The sequence below is a fragment of the Lineus longissimus genome, chromosome 13 (genome assembly GCF_910592395.1).
Source record: "Lineus longissimus chromosome 13, tnLinLong1.2, whole genome shotgun sequence".
NCBI lineage: Eukaryota > Metazoa > Nemertea > Pilidiophora > Heteronemertea > Lineidae > Lineus > Lineus longissimus.
Genome location: NC_088320.1, coordinates 7345978 through 7365670, shown reverse-complemented (window position 1 = coordinate 7365670; position 19693 = coordinate 7345978). Strand labels below are relative to the sequence as shown.

General features: G+C 41.8%; 2 protein-coding genes across 3 annotated transcripts; one reads left to right on the top strand and one right to left on the bottom strand.

Moving 5' to 3' along the window:
- Positions 1–789: 789 nt before the first annotated feature.
- Positions 790–12449, top strand: LOC135497780 (protein lifeguard 3-like). Of its 2 annotated transcripts, XM_064787668.1 has the most exons (10): positions 790–830; positions 1923–2060; positions 2813–3153; positions 3571–3635; positions 4263–4316; positions 4589–4679; positions 6333–6458; positions 6873–7025; positions 7618–7779; positions 8486–8625. In XM_064787668.1, exons 2-9 carry the CDS (start codon positions 1949–1951, stop codon positions 7768–7770), a joined length of 1095 nt encoding a protein of 364 aa, XP_064643738.1. In that variant the 5' UTR covers positions 790–830; positions 1923–1948; the 3' UTR covers positions 7771–7779; positions 8486–8625. The 2 variants fall into 2 exon arrangements, with proteins under 2 accessions (XP_064643738.1, XP_064643737.1); XM_064787667.1 differs by lacking the exon at positions 7618–7779 and having other exon boundaries at positions 8486–12449.
- A 1207-nt stretch (positions 12450–13656) lies between these two features.
- LOC135497758 (uncharacterized) lies at positions 13657–19315 on the bottom strand. Its single transcript, XM_064787609.1, has 4 exons — positions 19229–19315; positions 18367–18671; positions 16980–17209; positions 13657–16638 (listed from the first exon to the last, which is right to left on the bottom strand). Exons 2-4 carry the CDS (start codon positions 18473–18475, stop codon positions 16138–16140), a joined length of 840 nt encoding a protein of 279 aa, XP_064643679.1. The 5' UTR covers positions 18476–18671; positions 19229–19315; the 3' UTR covers positions 13657–16137.
- Positions 19316–19693: the final 378 nt, after the last annotated feature.

Sequence of the window (19693 nt, the reverse complement as noted above, 5' to 3'; positions counted from 1 at the left end):
GCCTCAATGTACACTGGGGAATTCAAGCTGCCGACAAGTCAAACCATTCTCTGGAGTGCTCGAACACCTGGTGTACTTCAGCTTGAAAAGTTCGGGTGAAGCTAAGGGGTTTTCCTCATGATAATATTTACAATGGTATAAGTTGATGGTATAAGAGGGCCGGCGAATCGAGGAACTGGAAGAAGAGGGAGCGTGAACTGCATTTCTCATCAAAATTCCTGGACAGGTGTGTTCCAAAATTTCATGAGTGGTTAATTAATAAAAGTATACATCAATAAGGAGCCGTGCGTCTGGTGCACCCCCTTGGATCCGCGGCTGATAAACATACATGAATGAATAATAATAAGAAAATGTTTAAAAAGATTCGAGTCGATTCTTTTGGAGTCGGAATGCCCATTGCCCCGGCATTGGAGTCGGAATGCCCTATAACTCATCAAAATAGAATAAGGACCAATATAAAACAACATTTTTGGTGCTATTTCCAAATGTAGAGTAATTAGGGGATGAAATATTCAATAATCAGTGACCTGGGAAATGGCTTTCTAATTACAACCAAGGTCCACTTGCCTGCATGGGCCCCCTATTGGCAGGTTTGTTGCGTAGGTTCCTCATTGATTAGTTACCACTGCATGCCTTAGCCTATTATCAGTGGAGGCACAGTAACGTTAGTGCTGTTTAGACTAGAAGTCTCTCAAACTGCCTGAAAATATATTGCCCAGGAACCACTGTCTTTACGCCAAAACGATTACGCAAAATCCAGAAAGCCCATACATTTTCTGACCTTCAGTCACTGGAGAGCAACCCGGAAGTGAACTAAAAATATTTGGAAGGTAAGAAAACACTGTAAAAATGGCTTTTTCCGGCAAACTATGGGAAATAAAGTAGTCATGACCTGCTATTAACTTGGTAGGATAACTTAGGTGTTTAAATAACGTGCTTTACTTCAGCAATTATTTGCCAGTGGCAAGATTTTGTCGACGTATTTTGACAGCTTAGCTGCATGGGGCGAGTGTCGTGACTCGTGTGGGATTGGGAAGTGAATGTGTGGGTGTGAAGTGTCGTCATCTCGATTTCCTGACAGACTTTTGTGATCGTTCATTGTACGGTATGCATAGGACAAGTCAATGTTTCACCAATCGAGACCGCTTCACTGTAGAGCGTAAACTAGGCCTAGGTCAAATGAAAACAAAGACCAAAATTGGCAAGAAGCGGTCGCTTCGGAACTTCGCTCCCGGATAACGGGCTACTAGGCTTACTCAGAAAAAATACTGGTAACGATCGTACCATACAGTTTCAAGTTTGAGAAGTCTTGTGCAACTGATAAAGCCTATCTCCTTCAACGAAAACACTGCGTTGACGGCCGTTATGTGCTCAAACTGCAAATCATGCATTATCATAGGTCAGGTGGACACGAGTAGAGCTTGGCAGTTGAGGTCAACGCAGTGTTTTCTTCGAAGGAGATTGGCCTATGCGTTTATACAAATACAGGTCATGTCACTTGTGCGTGAGACTTCTCAAACCGTACCATCTTCATATCCAAAACTGAACTTCTGAAGTGAGGTATTCATTGATGAGACTTTTGCCCCTTCACTAAGTCCCTTTTTATTAGATTAGGATAACGAGGAGGCACTTTCACTTGTCCTGGCATGAAAACAGATCATTCATTGCACCTCTGGCAGTTGCACGTAGGGGCCTACCCTCTTTATTTGAGAAAATTCTTAGAAGTTGACCATCGATTTACTAGGAAAATTAGTGTAAACCACTAAAACACGAATCGTAAAATTGATTTTTAAGAACACCTTGTTGTTGTAATCATCCCATCTTTCTTGGACTGCTGGACCCCCTGCTGTTACCAACTGCTTGGTCCGCCCTGTAATCAATCACACACTGTGGATTGCTTTATGTTCAATTTGACTTTTCAGCGTAGTCAGTTTACTTGAAACAAAAGATGTCCGCCCCTCCAGCCTATAATGATGCGGTGGGCTATGGTGCCGGTGGGCAGCCACCTGTAGCTCCGTACCCTGCGAAGGTACCAGAGACAACACCATATCCAGCTCAAGGTAGGAATAGTTGTAAATCTTGGATTAAGCGCCAACACTGTTCGTTGAAAATTTGAAATTTGAAACTTACGTATATGAAATTTCCAGTTGCGTAAATTATAAGAAGTGGGTACGTTTCAACATTGCTCTTGTGTCAGACAAAATACAAATACTAATGTAATGAAGTAAAATGCTTTGGAGACGATCCCTGTTTTAAGATTGGTGCGAGACATGTGCAGGAGTGGGACTAGTTGTTTTCCCAAAGCAGACGAACTGTAAGAGTGATCGAGCGATTAATAAAGGCACAGTTTCGCAGGAAGTAATATGTTTATTCATTTCAATAGGCAAGGGAAAGGCACCATATGTTACACTTAGTTTCAGCAAAGTTGCATGCATGACGTTGACAACTGTGTTTATAACTGTCACGTGCATTATGTACCTCTCTAAAAAGAGGTACAGTAAAACCTCTCTTAGTGGACACCTCTCTATTAAGGACAACCTCTCTATTAAGGACACTAGTTTTGGTCCCAAATTTGTTGTTTCAATTCAATTCGACCTCTCTAATCAGGACACCTCTCTATTAAGGACAGCACTATTCAATCCCAGGGTACAAAAAAAAGTACATTATGTACCTCTCCAAAATGAAGTACATTATGTACTCGAAAAAGAAGTACATTACGGACCTCCAAAAAAAAGTACATCTTGCTGCAACCCTTCTATCTACCAATTTCCTGATAAAAGTATAATTTCTCTCTATTTTCTTTATCATCCAGCTGGCTACGGTCAACCAGGCTATGTTCAACCACAACCTGGATATGGGCAGCAACAACCAGGATATGGGCAGCAACAACCTGGATATGGGCAGCCCCAGCCTGGATACGGGCAGCAACAACCTGGATATGGGCAGCAACAACCTGGATATGAGCAAGGGCAAGCTCAAGTTGGATTCCAACAGCCTGGATACGGTGCAACCCCTGCCCCTCAGGCCCAATCCCAGTTTAATGCAGCAGGCCCCGAATCTGACGGTGATGCTGAGGAAGGGATGGCAACGGATTGGACGGAGCAGATGAACAGTTTCTCAGACAAGGCGATCCGAAGGAGCTTCATTAAGAAGGTGACCACACTTCATTCTCAAGCTATAATGCACCGGTCAATGAACACCTTGTACCCCCCTTGTTCAGGCGATCTGCACTTGGTTGACGCCTTTAATATTTTGTTTGTCCAGGATTCGATGCGTTTTTACCCAGGAAGTCATCACTGTTTGCTACGAAATCACATGCACCAGCATAATCTGGTGTCGATCGCTAAAACAGTCTTTGCTCCGAGTCGTGACTTACTGCATTATGATTGATAGCATGGTGTTAGAAAATGACACAAAATATAGTCGAACCACATGTTAATACAAAGCAGAAATCTGTGAATGAACGGACGAGACCTTTTAGCAAATTGCCAATCCTAGTTCAACTATAAAATTCGCCGATACTGCTTTTTTACACCCTGTATGCTTATTCTTCTGGCTAATCTGTTTCAGGTTTATCTGATTCTAACAGCGCAACTTCTTGTGACTGTCGCCTTCATTGGAGTCTTTGTTTTTGTGTAAGTATACGTAGTGATTCTGGAGAATCGATTCCCCAGCTTGCCGAGAATCTGGTAAGCCTTTCAACTTGCCGAGGAAGGCTGTCTTAGGAAAGGAAATGTTTTTCTACAATGATGGAAATACTGTCTTGTTTGAGTTTAACTTGGAGCCATCCAACGGAATAATGTTTTGTTCATCTTGTCAATTACGGATACAGTAGAACCTCTCTATTAAGGACACCATGAGACTGACAAGTGCTGTCCTTAATGGAGAGGTGTCCTGATTAGAGAGGTAAGATTGAATGGAAACGCCTAAGTTGGGACCAAAACTAGTGTCCTTAATAGAGAGGTGTCCGCTAAGAGAGGTTCTACTGTATACACATACTGGATATAAACGTTACCGTTGTCGTTGTAAAGACATATATATACAAAAACAATAAATACCAAGGTTTGGCAAATTCGTATGCATATTAACGGCACAGCGGTGTTGAGTAGAACTATTTTCCTGGACCACCAGTGATTACGAACAGCGTATCTCTTCAAGCGCCGTCACAAGACCTGGGAATGCGGCTTGTTGGGAACATTGGTATCCCCTCCTCTTACAGTTGCCACACTGATACTTTTCTTACTGTGTTTTTTTAATTTCAGGCATCCTGTGAAAATGTGGGTGAGACAGAACTCGTGGTTCTACTATATTTCATAGTAAGTATTGAAGGATGGAATACCGTAGAATGGTAAATTGCGTGGCATAATCGCGAATGCCGAGCGATGAACTTGTGTCGAGATACGCGCTCTAGTTTAGATGTCTACCGTATACTCCAATCCACTGTCAGTAAGTCTTAATGTCGGTAGGCACAAGAGATTTTTGTCTCTTTAAGTAGCGATAATAGTTCCAGGTCTCCGCAATTTTTGTTGCTAGTTTGTGTGGTGTATGTAGTGTGTACTTATAAGGAAGCTCTTCTGACTTCTTTCAGCGCCACCTTTCTTATAACGTACATCACGCTCGTTTGCTGCCCGTCGGTGAGAAGAAAATACCCAGGAAATTTTATCTGCCTTGGTGTTTTTGTAAGTACAGTGGAACCCCGGTAACACGACCACTCATGTGACCGTGGTCGGAGTGGTCGTGTTACCGGGGTGGTCGTGTTAGGGAAGTTGGGAATCCCCAGACGAAATACATGATTATTTTTCCCGCCAAAATTGCCGACTGCATGGCGTGTGTACGCTGTACTACCATAGCAACGCTGCCTGATTGAGATGATGCACGCTCCAAAGTTTTGTTATCATACCTCGCAAGAACAGTTCGTCGATAAAATTACATGTTACATTCTCAGAATGAGTTAGAAAAGGTAATTTTGTAACTCATTTTATCCACAAAGTTTCATTATCTGCCCGACGTGACGCATTTGCGGGCAATTTGGTGAATCATCCTCCATGTACCCGACTGTTTGTGACGATTGAAGTAAACTTGTCGTATGATTCCGAAAATATGCGAAAATAAATTAGCGGCGAGTTCCAAGATTCATCAGCAATTCACACCTGAGAAGATAAGTTGAGTAATGCTACAGTTTTAATCAAGTCTATTTTCAGTCAAAATATTTAAAGAAATATAAAATGATACTGTAGTAAATCAACCAAGTTCTCCATATCATAAAACATTCAAACGTCTCGCAAGCTTGTTATTGTCATAAGTGTGGTCTTCAAACTACCCGCCGTTTATAATAAGTTCATATGCAAATCACGCAAATCACATGATTTTGCTGCTGCTGAGTGCGCATGTCTGGTACTGAACTGGCTCAGTGATGAAAATAAACCATGAAAACGTTAGAAAAGGAAAGTTTATTTATTCATTTACACTTATACAATTGATCATACCTGCAAAATCACATTGTATTTTTTGTTTTCATATGTATTCCCATGGCCATTGTCCCCGTCTCAACAAAGCTTGGCAGCGAGGTGCTAATTACTATGCCGCGGTCGCGACCGATTACGGCAATTAGGCCTGGTGGTCGGGTTAGCGGGGTTGATTTTCAGTTTGGGACCGGCCAAGCCAGTGGTCGCGGTCGGGGTACCGGTGTGGTCGTCTTAGCGGGGGTCTCTTAATGGTAATTAGAGAGGAAACCATTCGGGACCGGACAATCGTGGTCGCGTTGGCGGGGTGGTCGCGTTACTGAGGTGGTCGCCAACCGGGGTTCCACTGTAGTAGAACCGCTCTATTTGGGACACCCTTGGGTCTTACAAGAGCTGTCCTTAGAGAGATCCAGTCACAGAACAAATCTTTATTTAGACTAGCTGAGTGTAGTAAAAAAACGAAATTGGTGATAACCCCTATGCAGTTCATTGACTGGAGTCAGTAATGTTATGCAATGTTACCCAGATGCCCAGCTCACATAATCACCTACCTCAGGGGAACCCTGAATCAATGGAAGCTTATTCCCGCCTTAGATTTAACCGGGCCGTTCAAAATTCCGCATTTTTGTAGGCGTTTCTTGATAGGTTTCCTTTAACAACAAGTTCTAGAGCAGTTTTGGCAATCATCGCATGCTGCCGTCGCTCATCAGAGATAGGCGGACTTAATACAAACCTGGATTCCTGGATCATGGTATTTCATGACAATACGATGAATATTTCTAGAGTACGCTGGTGAGCACTGTTTACTAGGATGACCGAGTCAATAATGCTGAATGTAATATGAATGACGGTTTCCTTATTTGCTTGCAGACAGTTGCCTTTTCCTACATGACTGCTACAATCAGCAGCTATTATGATACAAACATTGTCCTGATCGCAGCTGGAATCACCGCTGCAGTATGCCTGGCCATCTCGGCATTTGCTATTCAGACAAAGGTAAGAGCTACTGTAACATTTGCTGGTCGGAAAATTGCATTTCAGTCAGCCAATGCTACCTGTACATGAAACATACGATAAACGGAAATATTTTTGCCAATAGATGTATTCGCACGTGTCCTAAGGAAAAATGTGTATCATTTTCACCGTGGTAAATCTTACAATTCATCATGATGGTAAAATTGACTGCATTTCACCATGGTGAATTGGGATGGTGAAATATTTCACCGTGGTGAGCATGGTAAAATCTACATTCACCATGGCGAGCATGGTAAAATCTGAATTAACCGCGGTAAATGCTGTATTCACCATGGTGAAATGAATTCACTCATTTTTCATTCATGAACGTATTTCTATACAGCAGACAATTTCCACATGAGTAGATTGATCACAATTTCCATTTGTCGATTTCAGTGGGATTTCACGATGTGTAGTGGCCTACTCTTCGCACTGAGTATGGTCTTCTTCTTCTTCGGTATCGCCTGCATGATTGTCTACCTGACGATCGGACCCAACCAGATCTTAAACTGTGTCTACGCCGGGCTGGGGGCACTCCTCATGTGTCTGGTAAGATCTCATGATGAAAGTGGTCTTACTAAATACCGACCAAAACAGACAAAACCCGACTTGCACTGCACTTTTTACGTAATTGTCGGGGAATGTTGCATTGGTCGGTGATTAGAATGACCCTTTGAAAATGTTGCACCAATTAAAATGTTTTCTTTTGTGCTTTTTTTTCCTTGTTTGCCAAGCAGCATGGCTTTGATAAAGGGTTTTAGGGAGTACTGGATTGTCGCTGAAAACTATTACGAATTCAGCAGTACCTCACTGCTCACGCCAAGAAGACTGGTGTTTCATCGTGAAATCTGAAAAGGTGGGGCAGCATTAGTCACTTGTATTGTGAAAAGAGGCAGGGGAAAAAGAGAAAACTGAAAAAGGCAGGGTCTGACTTATTCCACCGCTAAGCTAGTGCCAGTAGCGGTACCTCAAGGGTTTTGTCATGGGCTGCTGCTAAGTTTTGGCGGAACCCCGAGGGTTTCGCTAAGTTAAACTAATCAGGCAACAACCGGGCCCAGGTCTTTTGGCACGAGTCCTAAACCTGGAGGCCTGGCTAGTGGTGCCACCTATTCATATCATCTTGACCAACGTCTATTTTCAGTTCTTAGTGTTCGACACCCAAATGATTATCGGGGGTTCGAACAGGAAAATCCAAATATCTGCGGAGGAATACATCGTTGCAGCGTTACAACTCTACTTAGATGTTGTCTATATTTTCTTATTCATCCTGATGTTGTTCGGAGGAAAGAAGTAGTTCCCCGTGGTATGGATGGTCTTTTAGATCCTGCGTGCAACTAACCCCACCCGCTACATTTTTTGTAAACTAGATTAGAATAGAACCTTCTAACCTACACCCCAGGTGGGAGTATCTTGGGTTCTCTGTGTCACGGTTCGAAGGCATGGTGGAATACTTTTAGACGTGGGTATTTCCAACAGGCTGACACTAACCTTAACACTAACCCCAACCCCGGGCATTACCCCCCCCCTCCCCCCTACAACTTGGACACATAAAACCCTTTGATTTGGAAGCATTTAGAACCCAGGGCGCCGGATAACAAATTGATTTGAGCTGTTTGTAGTCAATTATAAGTGACACACATAATTATCAGTAAGTGTTCCTTTCATAAAGGTTGACCATACATGTAGGTACCACCATTCTGGCTAAAACTTGAAATCCGAAATCCTGGTGCTGGCATAGCAGTGGCGTGTCATGGAAACGACCACCGAAGTAAACAACGGCCGTGCCTTTCAGCAAATGTGATGTCAAACAACCCAGCCCAGCGCTGTGCATTGCAGGCACTACCTGCTGTACATTGCAGGCACTGCCTGCTGTACATTGCAGGCACTGCCTGCTGTACATTGCAGGCACTGCCTGCTGTACATTGCAGGCACTACCTGCATATGATGTATTTCTTCTGAACCACTTGCATGTTTTAGACTTGACCGTTCCTTAATTTCGATATTTTCAGTTCCTGGTTTTCGACACGCAGATGATCGTCGGAGGGAAAAACCGAAAGGTCACCATGAGTCCCGAGGAATACATCTTCGGCGCGCTGCAGCTTTACATGGATATTGTTTACCTCTTCATGATGATACTGATGCTGACGGGATCTAGCTCCAAGTCTTAGATAATCATTTCTTCAAAAATTTGGACGTAATTCGAGGAAAAGAAAAGCACTAAAAGCGAACAAAAACAGGAAGACGAATTTGTATTACTCGAAAATTCTCAAAAAGCATTTTAACTAAACATTTCATCGTAAAATATGAATTGATTTTCCTCTTTACTACAGTCCCAGTCACAATTGACATACCCTATGCTATGTGTAGTGTAAGCTATGCATGTGATCCTGTGCCGTGTACAGTGTAACCTCCCTCAGTGAACACCTCTCTATTAGAGACACTAGTTTTTGTCCCAAATTCATTGTTTCCACTTAGTTTGATCTTACTTAGTTTAATCAGGACACCTATATTGAGGACAGTCCTGAGGGCATCCTTAATAGAGAGGTTCTACTGAAGTTGCATACATATTGCTGTCAGGGTTATGTGAAGGTTACATGTAGGCCTACGTAGGTCATGGTCATAACATTCCTGCCACCTACATGTATGTGCAGGGTTGTCCACGGGTTGCATTTGAGAAACACGTACATTACGCCAATTTAGGGACATTACTTGTGATTGGGACTGTATAGAGTTATAGAAATTTATCTCTTAGAGTCTCCGTGATCGTTACAGTTACCTATTTTATGATGGTAGCAGCTTAAAAATCCACTGGAGATTTGAGAACGTTTTTTTTCTCCATTTATTAGTAACAACCATTCATACATGTACAGGTAGCTTGCATAGTTTAATAGCAGTGTGCAATTTACAGGCAAGTTTCACTTAATTGGGTCTCGGTGTAATTTGCGTGAAACATTCATGGTGGTATTCACGCAACTAGTCCGTACGCAGCTTATGCGACACCAAAGCGTAGAATGTGCACAGCTGACGCGAAGGAAAGGGTATGTCAGTTATGAATAGGACTGTATTATGAGGGCAAGTTCTGAAAAAATGGGTGTTTAAATGTGTTAGTTAAATTTGGTGTCGAGACTGAATTGCTGTGCTGTGGACTGAAGTGGGAGTAAATTTAGTCATACTATCTTATACCGTGTGTTCATCTGCCTTGTCCTTATTAAAGGGGTATGCCGTTCGTAAATAGTGGTGGTCCAGGAAAATAGAAATGCAGTTATTGAAATATCGAGAGGGGGAGTATATTGAAAATCACTGGTTACGTCAGGATGTTATATGTATACCGGTATACAATGATGTGGTGCAGTTATAATGCATACGAATTTGTTGACATTTGGTATTTATTGTAAATGTATGTGTATGTCTGTGTACACTACGGCATAGTTATGTGTTTATGTATATTCAGTACACAATTTGAAGTTTTCAAATTTAATTCTAAATTTCGAATGTTTAACGACTGACGTTGGCCTTTAACCCACAGAGATTTTATGACAATTTCCTGACATAAAACCTTGATTTTCAACCCGCTCAGGACACCAATTTCGGTCCCAAATTGGTTAAATTCCTTTCAAGTTGGCCTCTATAATAATCAGGTCACCTCGCTGATCATTTTTCATGCCCAATGGTGTCCTTCACAGAGAGGTTCCAGTGTGTATATTGTTGTTGTGCAGTCAATGAGTCATAGTAGCTCGTCTCTTCCATATCGCAAGTTCATCTCTTCATCCCTTTAAAGGGGTACACCGTTCGTAATAACTTGTGTCCAGATAAATAGAAATCCACTTTGTATATCGGTCTACAGAAAGGCTGAAAGTTATATTCAGTATGTTTTTACGCAATAGCATTCCGCGAAGTTACTATTTATAGCTCACAAGGTCATTTGCATAAGATATTGATGACGTTTTAGTCACGTGACAGTCGGACATCGACACTTATTTCTACGCATTTGAGCTTATTTCAAAGTCAATTATCTTTGACCCTGCATTGTTTTTAGCATGAATGATACCATAGAGTCAGAGAGAGAAATATTCAGAACAATTATGTAGTATTTCCAACACTCGGACATGTGCCAGATTGAATCTAACTGCCCAAGTTAGAAAGCCTGAATCCATTACGAAACCACATGTTTGTCCGACATTGCCTGTAATTCAGCGATGGGGAAATAGAGGGCAGCAGCTGCAGTGACGTCATCTTCGCGGAATGCTATTGAAAGTATTCAAATTAGATTACAAATTCAAAATTTTAACGAACGGCGTAGGCTTCTGGCTACAAGACGCCAATTGAAAATGAAATGTTAGTTCTTATGTAGTATATGTATAGTTTGAAGGCCAGAGAGGGTCAACAAGTTCATATCAGTCTATATTTATATTCTGTATTGCTTTAGACGTAACTGATTGCTTCATGCTGCCAAAACTGTTGGTTTAATTAAAAAACTTACCAGTAAATCTGCTAAAGTTAAGTATACCAGTCGCTTTGTAGCTCGCCAGTCTTCTTTGTCTGGTCACTATCATCCTGGAGAATCAATTAAAGGGAACTGAAACTGCCAAGCCAGTTCGTATGACCTCGTTTTCATTTCCCGCGTATCGGGTGATCAGAACGAGGCATGAATGAAACATGGCGCCTAGCTGTCAATCATTGAGTGACGTCACTACTATGGAATTTACTACGAAAACTCATGAATGAAAGATTGCATGACTCACGTGATTCTCACGTGATTCTCACGTGATTCTCACGTGATTCTCACGTGATTCTCACGTGATTCTCACATGATTCTCAATAATAACAAATTGAAGTGCGCATGCTCGGGCACTGGGGGCGGAGCTACAAATCTGAACTCGAATAGGAAGTTGGAAGTTTGCCTTTCTTGGGCGGTGAAAGTCGAAAAGTTGAATAAATGGCTCGGCGGTTCCAGTTCCCTATAACCAGCTGCCAGAATCTTATCTATGTCGTGTGTAGTCAAGGCGGCCCCTCCGACTTCACTTACCATGCAATGGCGCTAGAAAGATGCCGATGGTAATGTCAGCGTCACCAAAAAAACAGCCGAAATTTGCGTTTATTGGTAAATTTACCAAAATAACATGCGTCCATCTGGTAACTGGGACACTTGGACATCATATTGATGTATGCTTTAAATTTTGAGGTAAATCTACCACACAATTGCTTTGAAGTGCATGCACAAATCAGTTTATGATTATTTTGCAATTTGTTTGCTAAGATTTCTGTGGCTTTTATTTTTTTGCATTAACAGATATTGGCACAAAGCAATGGCTCCCAAAAAGAAAATCTCAACCAAATTACAGTTGTGTGGTTATCAATATACCTGCCAACTCATTCGAAAGAGATAGCAATGTAGGGTAAAGGTGTTTTGCTCGAGGACAAACTGTAAAGTAGGAATTATTCGCGTGCCTTTTATTTTCGCACTTTTCACACAAATAAAGAGCAGTGGAAAAGAAAATCGAAGTAACGGTACTGCTGCGTTGTTATCAAAACGCTAACTTGAAATTGTGCTGAAGTTGCAATTTCACGAAACGGCCAAGAAAATGGCTGCCGATATTTCAGGGCTTACAGTTTATGATGGCCCGTGTATAGTACCCCAAGGTATATATGGCACGGCTTAACCCGCCGGCCATGAGGGAATTCCTTTATGGCCCAGTGGTTGGCGCGTTGGCCCCAGAGTGGAAGTTAAGCAACGTTGAGCGCGGTCAACCTGGATCGGTGACCGGCGCGTACAATACAGCCCGATGCATTTTAGGACCTGTTAGCGTTGTCTCTTGTTAATTGTGAAATATTATGGACGTGAATTGGATTAGTTGTTAATTATAAAATGAAATGTTGTGTGATTGTTTGAGGCATGTTTGTGTACCATTCTAAATACCATTGTATACTGTTCTTAAGAATATATGATGAAAAAATCACAGAAAACGCCAAATATCGTTGTCTCTGTTATTAGTATTTTCCTCTGCGTTAATGCAATGGCATACAGTCCATATCACAATTGACATCCGTCCTGCTTCGCGTCAGAACTCGAATGTTGTGTGCAACTCGGCACTGACACACTAATGACGCGCTTATCTCTTTATGTTCTACGTATATTACTGGGTAGTGTGTCAATAACATGATTTACGGGTTTGGACTGCAGATGCCAATCAAATCCACTTGGACTCGGAGGTGCAGTGTTCAGGCCCATACCTGCCAGGCAAGGATCCCCGTAAAGCAAGTTGCCGCAATAATGATCTACTTTGTCTGGTCTGGAGACCTTCCAATTCAACCACTGCCGTGGCCTTGTCTGGGATTCGGACTGCACTCCCGTTATAACTGACAATTCCTAAGTTTGCCCGAAAACAAGGCCATCACTCGACTGACTCACTGACTGATCTGATCATGAGGGAAATTCCCCAAGCCTTGGCTATTAGGAATGAAATTCCCCCATCTGGGAAGGTTGTGTCCTCACAACTTGTTCTTCTGATAAATGTATAAAAGTGTATTACATTAGGAAGCGACTATTTGGCAAGCCCGGCTTACCAAACAGCGACTTTTTCTTGTCCTGAATGGAGAGCCCTCCGATTGGCTAATGTGTTGGAAAGTCTCCAGCTCGCCAAACAGGGTAGATTTTTTACCTGTTTGGCAAGCCCTGCTGGCCGAACAGGGTGGCTTTTTAGTGCTGTTTGACAAGCGGCTCTCCAAACAGGACAAAAAAGGATGCCTGTTCGGCGAGCGGCTTGCCAAATAGACCCGGCCATTACATTATCCAAATATATACCCAGCATTAAAATGAATCATCAGTGGATGCCAGAAATAACAAGAGGAAAAAGGTCCTGCCGGGGTTTGAACTCGGGATCTCTTGATTTCAAGGCCAACACTACCGACAGATCTGTAAAGGGAAACCCCCTAGCCTGGGCAAGTTTGACTGACACCACTACTACAATCGAATGGACTGCTCAGAGAAGTTTCCACAGTAAATAAAGGAAGGACAGAAACACTGCATTATTTCATTCATCTTTTTATGTTTCTCTTCGAATCCTTTACATAACATTATAGTGACTGTACAGGTTCAACGAGCTATTTATGTACACAACAAAAGATATACAGTAACATGATTACATGTATTATTCCGGTACAACAGAATGGAGGCACATGAATTGACACACAAGAACATTTAGATTAATAAAAAAACGATTTATTATACCAGATTGTTTCAAAGCCTGAACACTCTAAACTTTTTAAGTATGTATGCAAGTTTTTCCAATGTTCAGGACCCCCCCTTCTCAATACACAAAAAAATTTGAAAAAAAATATGATTCTAAAAGTTATTCTCTCTTCAATAAACATTGTAAACATGGTAAAAAGAAAAGTTCATTTTGAATTTAAAACATTGATCACTTCTGGGCATGCGAGACGATAGTGTACAAAATATAGAATAACTAGACTTTGAACGAGACTGAAGTGTGATAAGTTTTAAAGTTTTGATCTACGGTTTTAAAACCACATCTATGCAAGAATGGGAACCGTTATTAATGATTTCAAAAGGTCACAATTGGCGTCTTGACGCAGTGCATGTTGTGACATCATCCCCTTGTCTACTCCCAAACGGTGTGGAATGACGCCCCGCGACTTTGAATAGCAAAACCTGTCAAACAAAGTCGATATTTTCGAGACACGTCAAAAGAGATTGGAAAGAAAACTATCAATGATTGACCTGGCATTTCTAGATAAGGAAAATATGAATGGCGGTATTATTTTTTAATTCTACGGCAATTTTAGGCAAGAAATCTAATTTTTCTACACAATACAAATATAAACTGCTTTCTGCTCACTAGACTGACCCGTTCGAACCTGAATAAATAACATGTCAACCGTCACCAATCTTTTTTCATAGAAAAATTTATACTCTCAAAATGAGAAATTATAACTATATGCATTGTTTTCTCAATAAATTTTGATCTGCAAGCAGGAAGGCCAACATTTTGTTGCGTCAACCATTTTTGGCCAGAACAGCCCAGCAATGAGCCATGGCATTTGGCTAGCAGTGTTAAATTGAGGTCACATCTACCTGAGTGATCAAATAATAATCAAAAGTGTGGCCATGTTCCCAAAGTGCATACAATAATGTTTACAGGCTACAGCCTAGTGCAGATGAGTCAATATTTCATAAGTTCATGACGTCCCATGCACGTCATCCGCACCAGACGGAACATATGGCATGACGTGCATAGCACGTCATTCGAAGCAAAAAGGGTAAATTCACATAATTATGTAGACTAAATGGAATACAGAATATTTTACAACCAACTATGTAATAAAAAGCCCTTGAAACTTTCTTGAATGCAACTGGTACTCATTTTTCAACAAACTATTTTCTTAGCCAGAAAGAGTAACGTTTTGAAAAGTACTTGCCCGCAATTTATTTCCACAAATACAATTCTCTTACCAGAGGAGTCATCTCCTATGATTGAACCAGCGATATTTGTGTTGGTTTGGTATATATACTATTGTGTTCAAATTTCTGTAGACTGTGCCTATGTCAACTATGACTACATTAGAACATTCAGGCAGCTTTCTTAAAGATGAACTGACACTAAATTTCTGCAGCAATTCGCTGACATGAGTACAGAGTAGGTTGATTTCAAGAAAGTTTGGGACAACTATACACCCCCTACCGACGATGAACATTGTCTTGGTGTTTCCCACCTATGCTGGTTACCATGGCAACACAGCAACAGGAAATGCATTTTCAAATTGAACATATCTGGCCGATTCTGGAATATATGATATATGGTTTAACTGTGGATCCAATCAAAAAGCATTCTAAACCTGAATATTTTGTGACAAGTATATCTAACTACATGAATTACAAATGTACAAGAAAGTTCAAGACTTATTGGGAAACCCTTTGTTTCCCATCTTCTGCAGAGATCATGGGATGTAAAACATGGCTGCCAACCCAATCGCCCCAACCCCTAAATCAATCGGAAACACATCCTCCTAGGGTAGCATGTAAGGTTACTGACCACAGTCCAGGGCTTAATAGTTGTTAGGAAGTACATTAGCTCACACAGCATGACGTTTTCTATATAAATACATCTTACTGACCACCTGTTCTGTTGTGAGCCAACATGCTTTCTTACAACCAGCAGCTAGTAATCTCAAATAGCAAGAAAGACAACACACTAACGAATAGTAAAGATGCTGTGGTTTTACAGATAACGCCCAACTACTATAGCTCCCCTTTCCCCTCTCCCTCCCCCCCAACTAGCTATATTTGCAACATACCCCCTTTCCTCCTTGGAAAATTGAATGGCCCCTTCAAAGACCACACAATATCAGGCCTCAAGTGGTTTGCATGATATAAAGCAGTGGTCCGTAAAGGGTTAAAAATGTAGCATTTTACACATCTAACTGCTCACAGATTAGACAACTCGTTAAAAAGAGCAAACTACATTCCCAGCCGTCACCACACGCGTACCCATATACGGTGGAGCGGAGCTCATGAGGCCTAGGAACGATCAGAGTCGGCCCGCCGTTACGAGATGTATTTTTCAATGCCCAATTTGTGAAGTTGATAGATAGGAAATGTTGCATCTTTTACGTCGCCAGCTGTTATGCCAACACAACAACAGGCTTACTTCTTCCCTCCAGCTAACTGAGTAACCAAGAGTTCCTTCAACTCCTTGGTGAGGGCCTCTGCCTCTGAGATCTTTGCCCTCATAGCCACGTTCTCAATCTCTAAATCCTCCGCCTGCTGCTCTAAAGCGCTGTTCTTTTTCTTGCGCGTCTGGCGGGATTTCTGCGACGCGATGTTGTTCTTTCGTCGCCTTTCCTTATACTTCGTTTTTTTCTTATCGACGGGAGAGATGGTTTCCTCCTCGTCTTCGGCAGGGGATTCAATGTCGATGAGGTCCGACACGCTTGTTGACGCCTGGATGTAATCTGGCATCGATCGTTTGGAACTGTAGCGGTGGTCTTCTCCAGTGACGATGGTCGCACTGGTTGCAGCTGCTGCCTTCCTCTTCCTGCCTCTCTTGGACGTGGACGTCGTGATAGTGTTCTCCTGTACGGTCGCACCCTCTTTGACGGTCGCGTCCAACTGGATGACCGGTTCCACGGTGAGTTCTGTATCAGCCTAGGGGAGAGAGAAGAATTTGGCAGAAATTAAAGAAACAAATTTAATCAAGAAACGTATTTTCCCTGCCACGGAAATATTCCTTTAAAGGCCTATTTTGTTTGTTCAAAAGATTTGAAAATTGAACTCAAAATTTGAAAATTTTGTTCAACATGAGAAGCAGCTTATCACCCTCTATAGAGCCACCCTACCTTAAATTGTTGGCCACCCTACCTTTCACAATGCCAACATGAATACCAAGGGTACCACCCGACCTTGAGAAACCCCGGGGAAAACCTCGACAGGTTTAACAACATGTCGTCATTGTTGATCGTGAACACGAATTAGGACAAACAACTCACCATTTTCATAATATCGCTCAAATCGGTGAAGATTTCCATGTAACTACTGTTGAAGAAATCTCCCTCGCTGTCCGTCGGAGATGATAGCTCAGCGAGGTCTGTGCAGTCGCCACCAGGTGGCAGTGCGGCAAAAAGGTCCAATTCCGATGAATCAATCGTTGCGACATCAAAAGGGCTGAGTTCAGAGGTCACCTTGGAGTCGATCGACTGCAACGCGCCGTCTGGTCCACCTAGAAAGAGAAAATTGCCCAGACATTTTTGAATTTTGTGTTTCACAAAGACCTCGACATTCAGATTGACTCCCTAATCCATACTAGCTGTAAATGACAATAAGTTGATAACAGCTGATAATTGTCAATATTATTTTAATTACCAATAATTTTAAAATAATATATGTTTATTACCATGCTAAGTCCAAGAATTCATCTTCAATTTGAGAGAATGACGGAAAAAAGTGTTTTGTCCTATTCTATGTAACCCACTATGATTATGTGAATCTTCATGTTTTGAAAAAAAATTGTTTCACTGAATGTCCTATCCTATTCTATGTAATCCACTATCCTATCCTATGTAATCCACTATGTGAATTTCGTGTTTGCAAATCAAAAGACCTGAACGTTATCAAATCAATATAAATTTTTTTTAAATATCCCAAATGATGCAGTAACCCCGAACTGTCTGTGATATCAACACCCAGAAAGTTCGAGGAATAATGTGTGAAGTTTTAGTTTAGTTTGGCAGAAGATATTCAACTAATGATGCAATAGTTTTGCAATAGCCTAGTCAGCAAGCTCAGTGCCTGGAAATAGCTACTATGTTCCGATATACATTGCAAGACCCAACCTGGGTCAGCAGGATTGCACGGTATTGATCTTGGTGGTGCAATACTGGCAACATTCCACCATCCATGTCAGCAATCAACGAGATATTTGTAAATCATAAATCACAAACAAAGGCTTAATCAGAATTGGGTCGGGCTGTGGATAATTGATATCACTAAATGTCATGAATTTACGTCAATCTGATGATGTCATTCATTTAAGTCCACGAGTATATGATAGGCCTATACATGTACGTTCAGGTGCTGTCATTTATATACAGGTGTCCTGATTACAGAGGTTAGCATGAATGAAAGCTATAAATGTACCAATTTGCCCTACTTAAAAAAAATTTACCCTTGGCCAAGGTACTGCAAGATATTTGTACGGTATTGTAGGGTAAATGAGGGGATAACTTGGCCAAGTCAAATTGGGCCAAATAACCCCCTCATTTACCTCAGAATACCCTACAAATACCTGACAGTACCTTAGCCAAGGGTAAATTTTTTTAGTTGGGTGGGACAAGTGTCCTTCGAGGTTGTCCTTATGGAGTGGTGTTGGCTACTTACATGTGTCAAATAGGCCAACCGTCCAGTTCGTCCAATGTTGTCCAATGCAGGGGCTCGGACTTGGCCCCTGCAATGCATCTTGGGATGTCAAGGCTTCTGACGAGTTCATCGAGGCTCTGGGGTTCGGACTGCTCACAGAGAGTCCAAACTTGGGTTCGTAGTTGCTGCATATTACGTCTTGTGGGAATTCAAATTCGGTACATAAGAAATCGTTAATTGCTGCTTCCAAGGAAGAGTCTTCGGACAAAATTCTGTTTGCTCGTCAAGCGACTGGTTGCACTGCTAAGGGGCTCGCCCCACTCTCACTAGAAAACACGAGAAAGAAAACTTAGAATGAGCAATACAAATACGGAGAATGATGTGATCTGACTTAGACCAGCAAAGACTTTAACCTTTCCAGCGGCTCCCCCATCCACAATCTTCTTTGAAAAGGGCTAATAGTAATCCACGTTTACGGAACATAGAAAGCTGTTATACAGGGGTGGATCCAGGTTTGTGAGAAAGACCGGGGGGGGGGGGTTTATTGCCCGCCACGGAGGGTAACATGCCGAATGTCGCCCGGTCAGGAGACATGGCAAAATGTCGACCGGCTGGAGCCGGCAACATTGCGAATGCCACAGGGTCACGTGACGCGTATCAGCCAATCATATTCACGGAATCTCACTTATCAATCAATATCATAGGCAGCAGGGGCTACAACTAAACAGGGGCTACAATTACCCCACTGCTGTTGACTGTAGTAAAACAATGTATTTCCTTATTTCATCATCCAGTATTAGCACTATAAGAAGGAGGAAACCGGTGACATCGGTTGGAAATGGCACATTATTACAAAATGTCGAGAAATTTGGCGAAATTTTACCTCTGCTCTTTCTACACGGTTAGATCTCACACCTCCAAGTCTACTAATGATGTTGCTATTTGGATGTCGGCAACCACTTACTTTATGGTGCAATCCTATACCTAAAAATAGCCCCATATGTCATTTCTGTCGAATAGCTGGCTTCATCTAAAAATAGCTACAGAATGACGTTAGCGTGAACCAATCAGCGCTTTCGGCGATAATCTTATGTGGAGTTCCTAATGGGCTATTCGTTTTACCATTTTGCCCTTATCAATTAGAGTGTATGTTTTGTCATTTCAAGTACGTGAGACACAATGACAGTTTTGTAAAGCTTCAGTTTAAGTTCAATTAACTACAGATATATTGATTGTATGGAGTTTATAGCATGGCTTTGGTTTAATTTGTCGCTTCAACTTTGATAAAATCATTCCGGTATGCGTCAGGAATAATTACAGGAACAGCGTAAATACTGCCAATCATCAA

What these genes read in the sequence shown, in the direction of transcription:
- LOC135497780 (XM_064787667.1), top strand. Translation starts at nt 1,949, where the DNA reads ATGTCCGCCCCTCCAGCCTATAATGATGCGGTGGGCTATGGTGCCGGT. An exon ending in AACACCATATCCAGCTCAAG is followed by an intron (nt 2,061 to 2,812) that starts GTAGGAATAGTT and finishes TTTATCATCCAG; the next exon opens with CTGGCTACGGTCAACCAGGC. An exon ending in GAAGGAGCTTCATTAAGAAG is followed by an intron (nt 3,154 to 3,570) that starts GTGACCACACTT and finishes AATCTGTTTCAG; the next exon opens with GTTTATCTGATTCTAACAGC.
- LOC135497758 (XM_064787609.1), bottom strand. Translation starts at nt 18,475, where the DNA reads ATGAACTCGTCAGAAGCCTTGACATCCCAAGATGCATTGCAGGGGCCA. An exon ending in GGTTGGCCTATTTGACACAT is followed by an intron (nt 17,210 to 18,366) that starts GTAAGTAGCCAA and finishes TTCTCTTTCTAG; the next exon opens with GTGGACCAGACGGCGCGTTG. An exon ending in TGAGCGATATTATGAAAATG is followed by an intron (nt 16,639 to 16,979) that starts GTGAGTTGTTTG and finishes TCTCTCCCCTAG; the next exon opens with GCTGATACAGAACTCACCGT.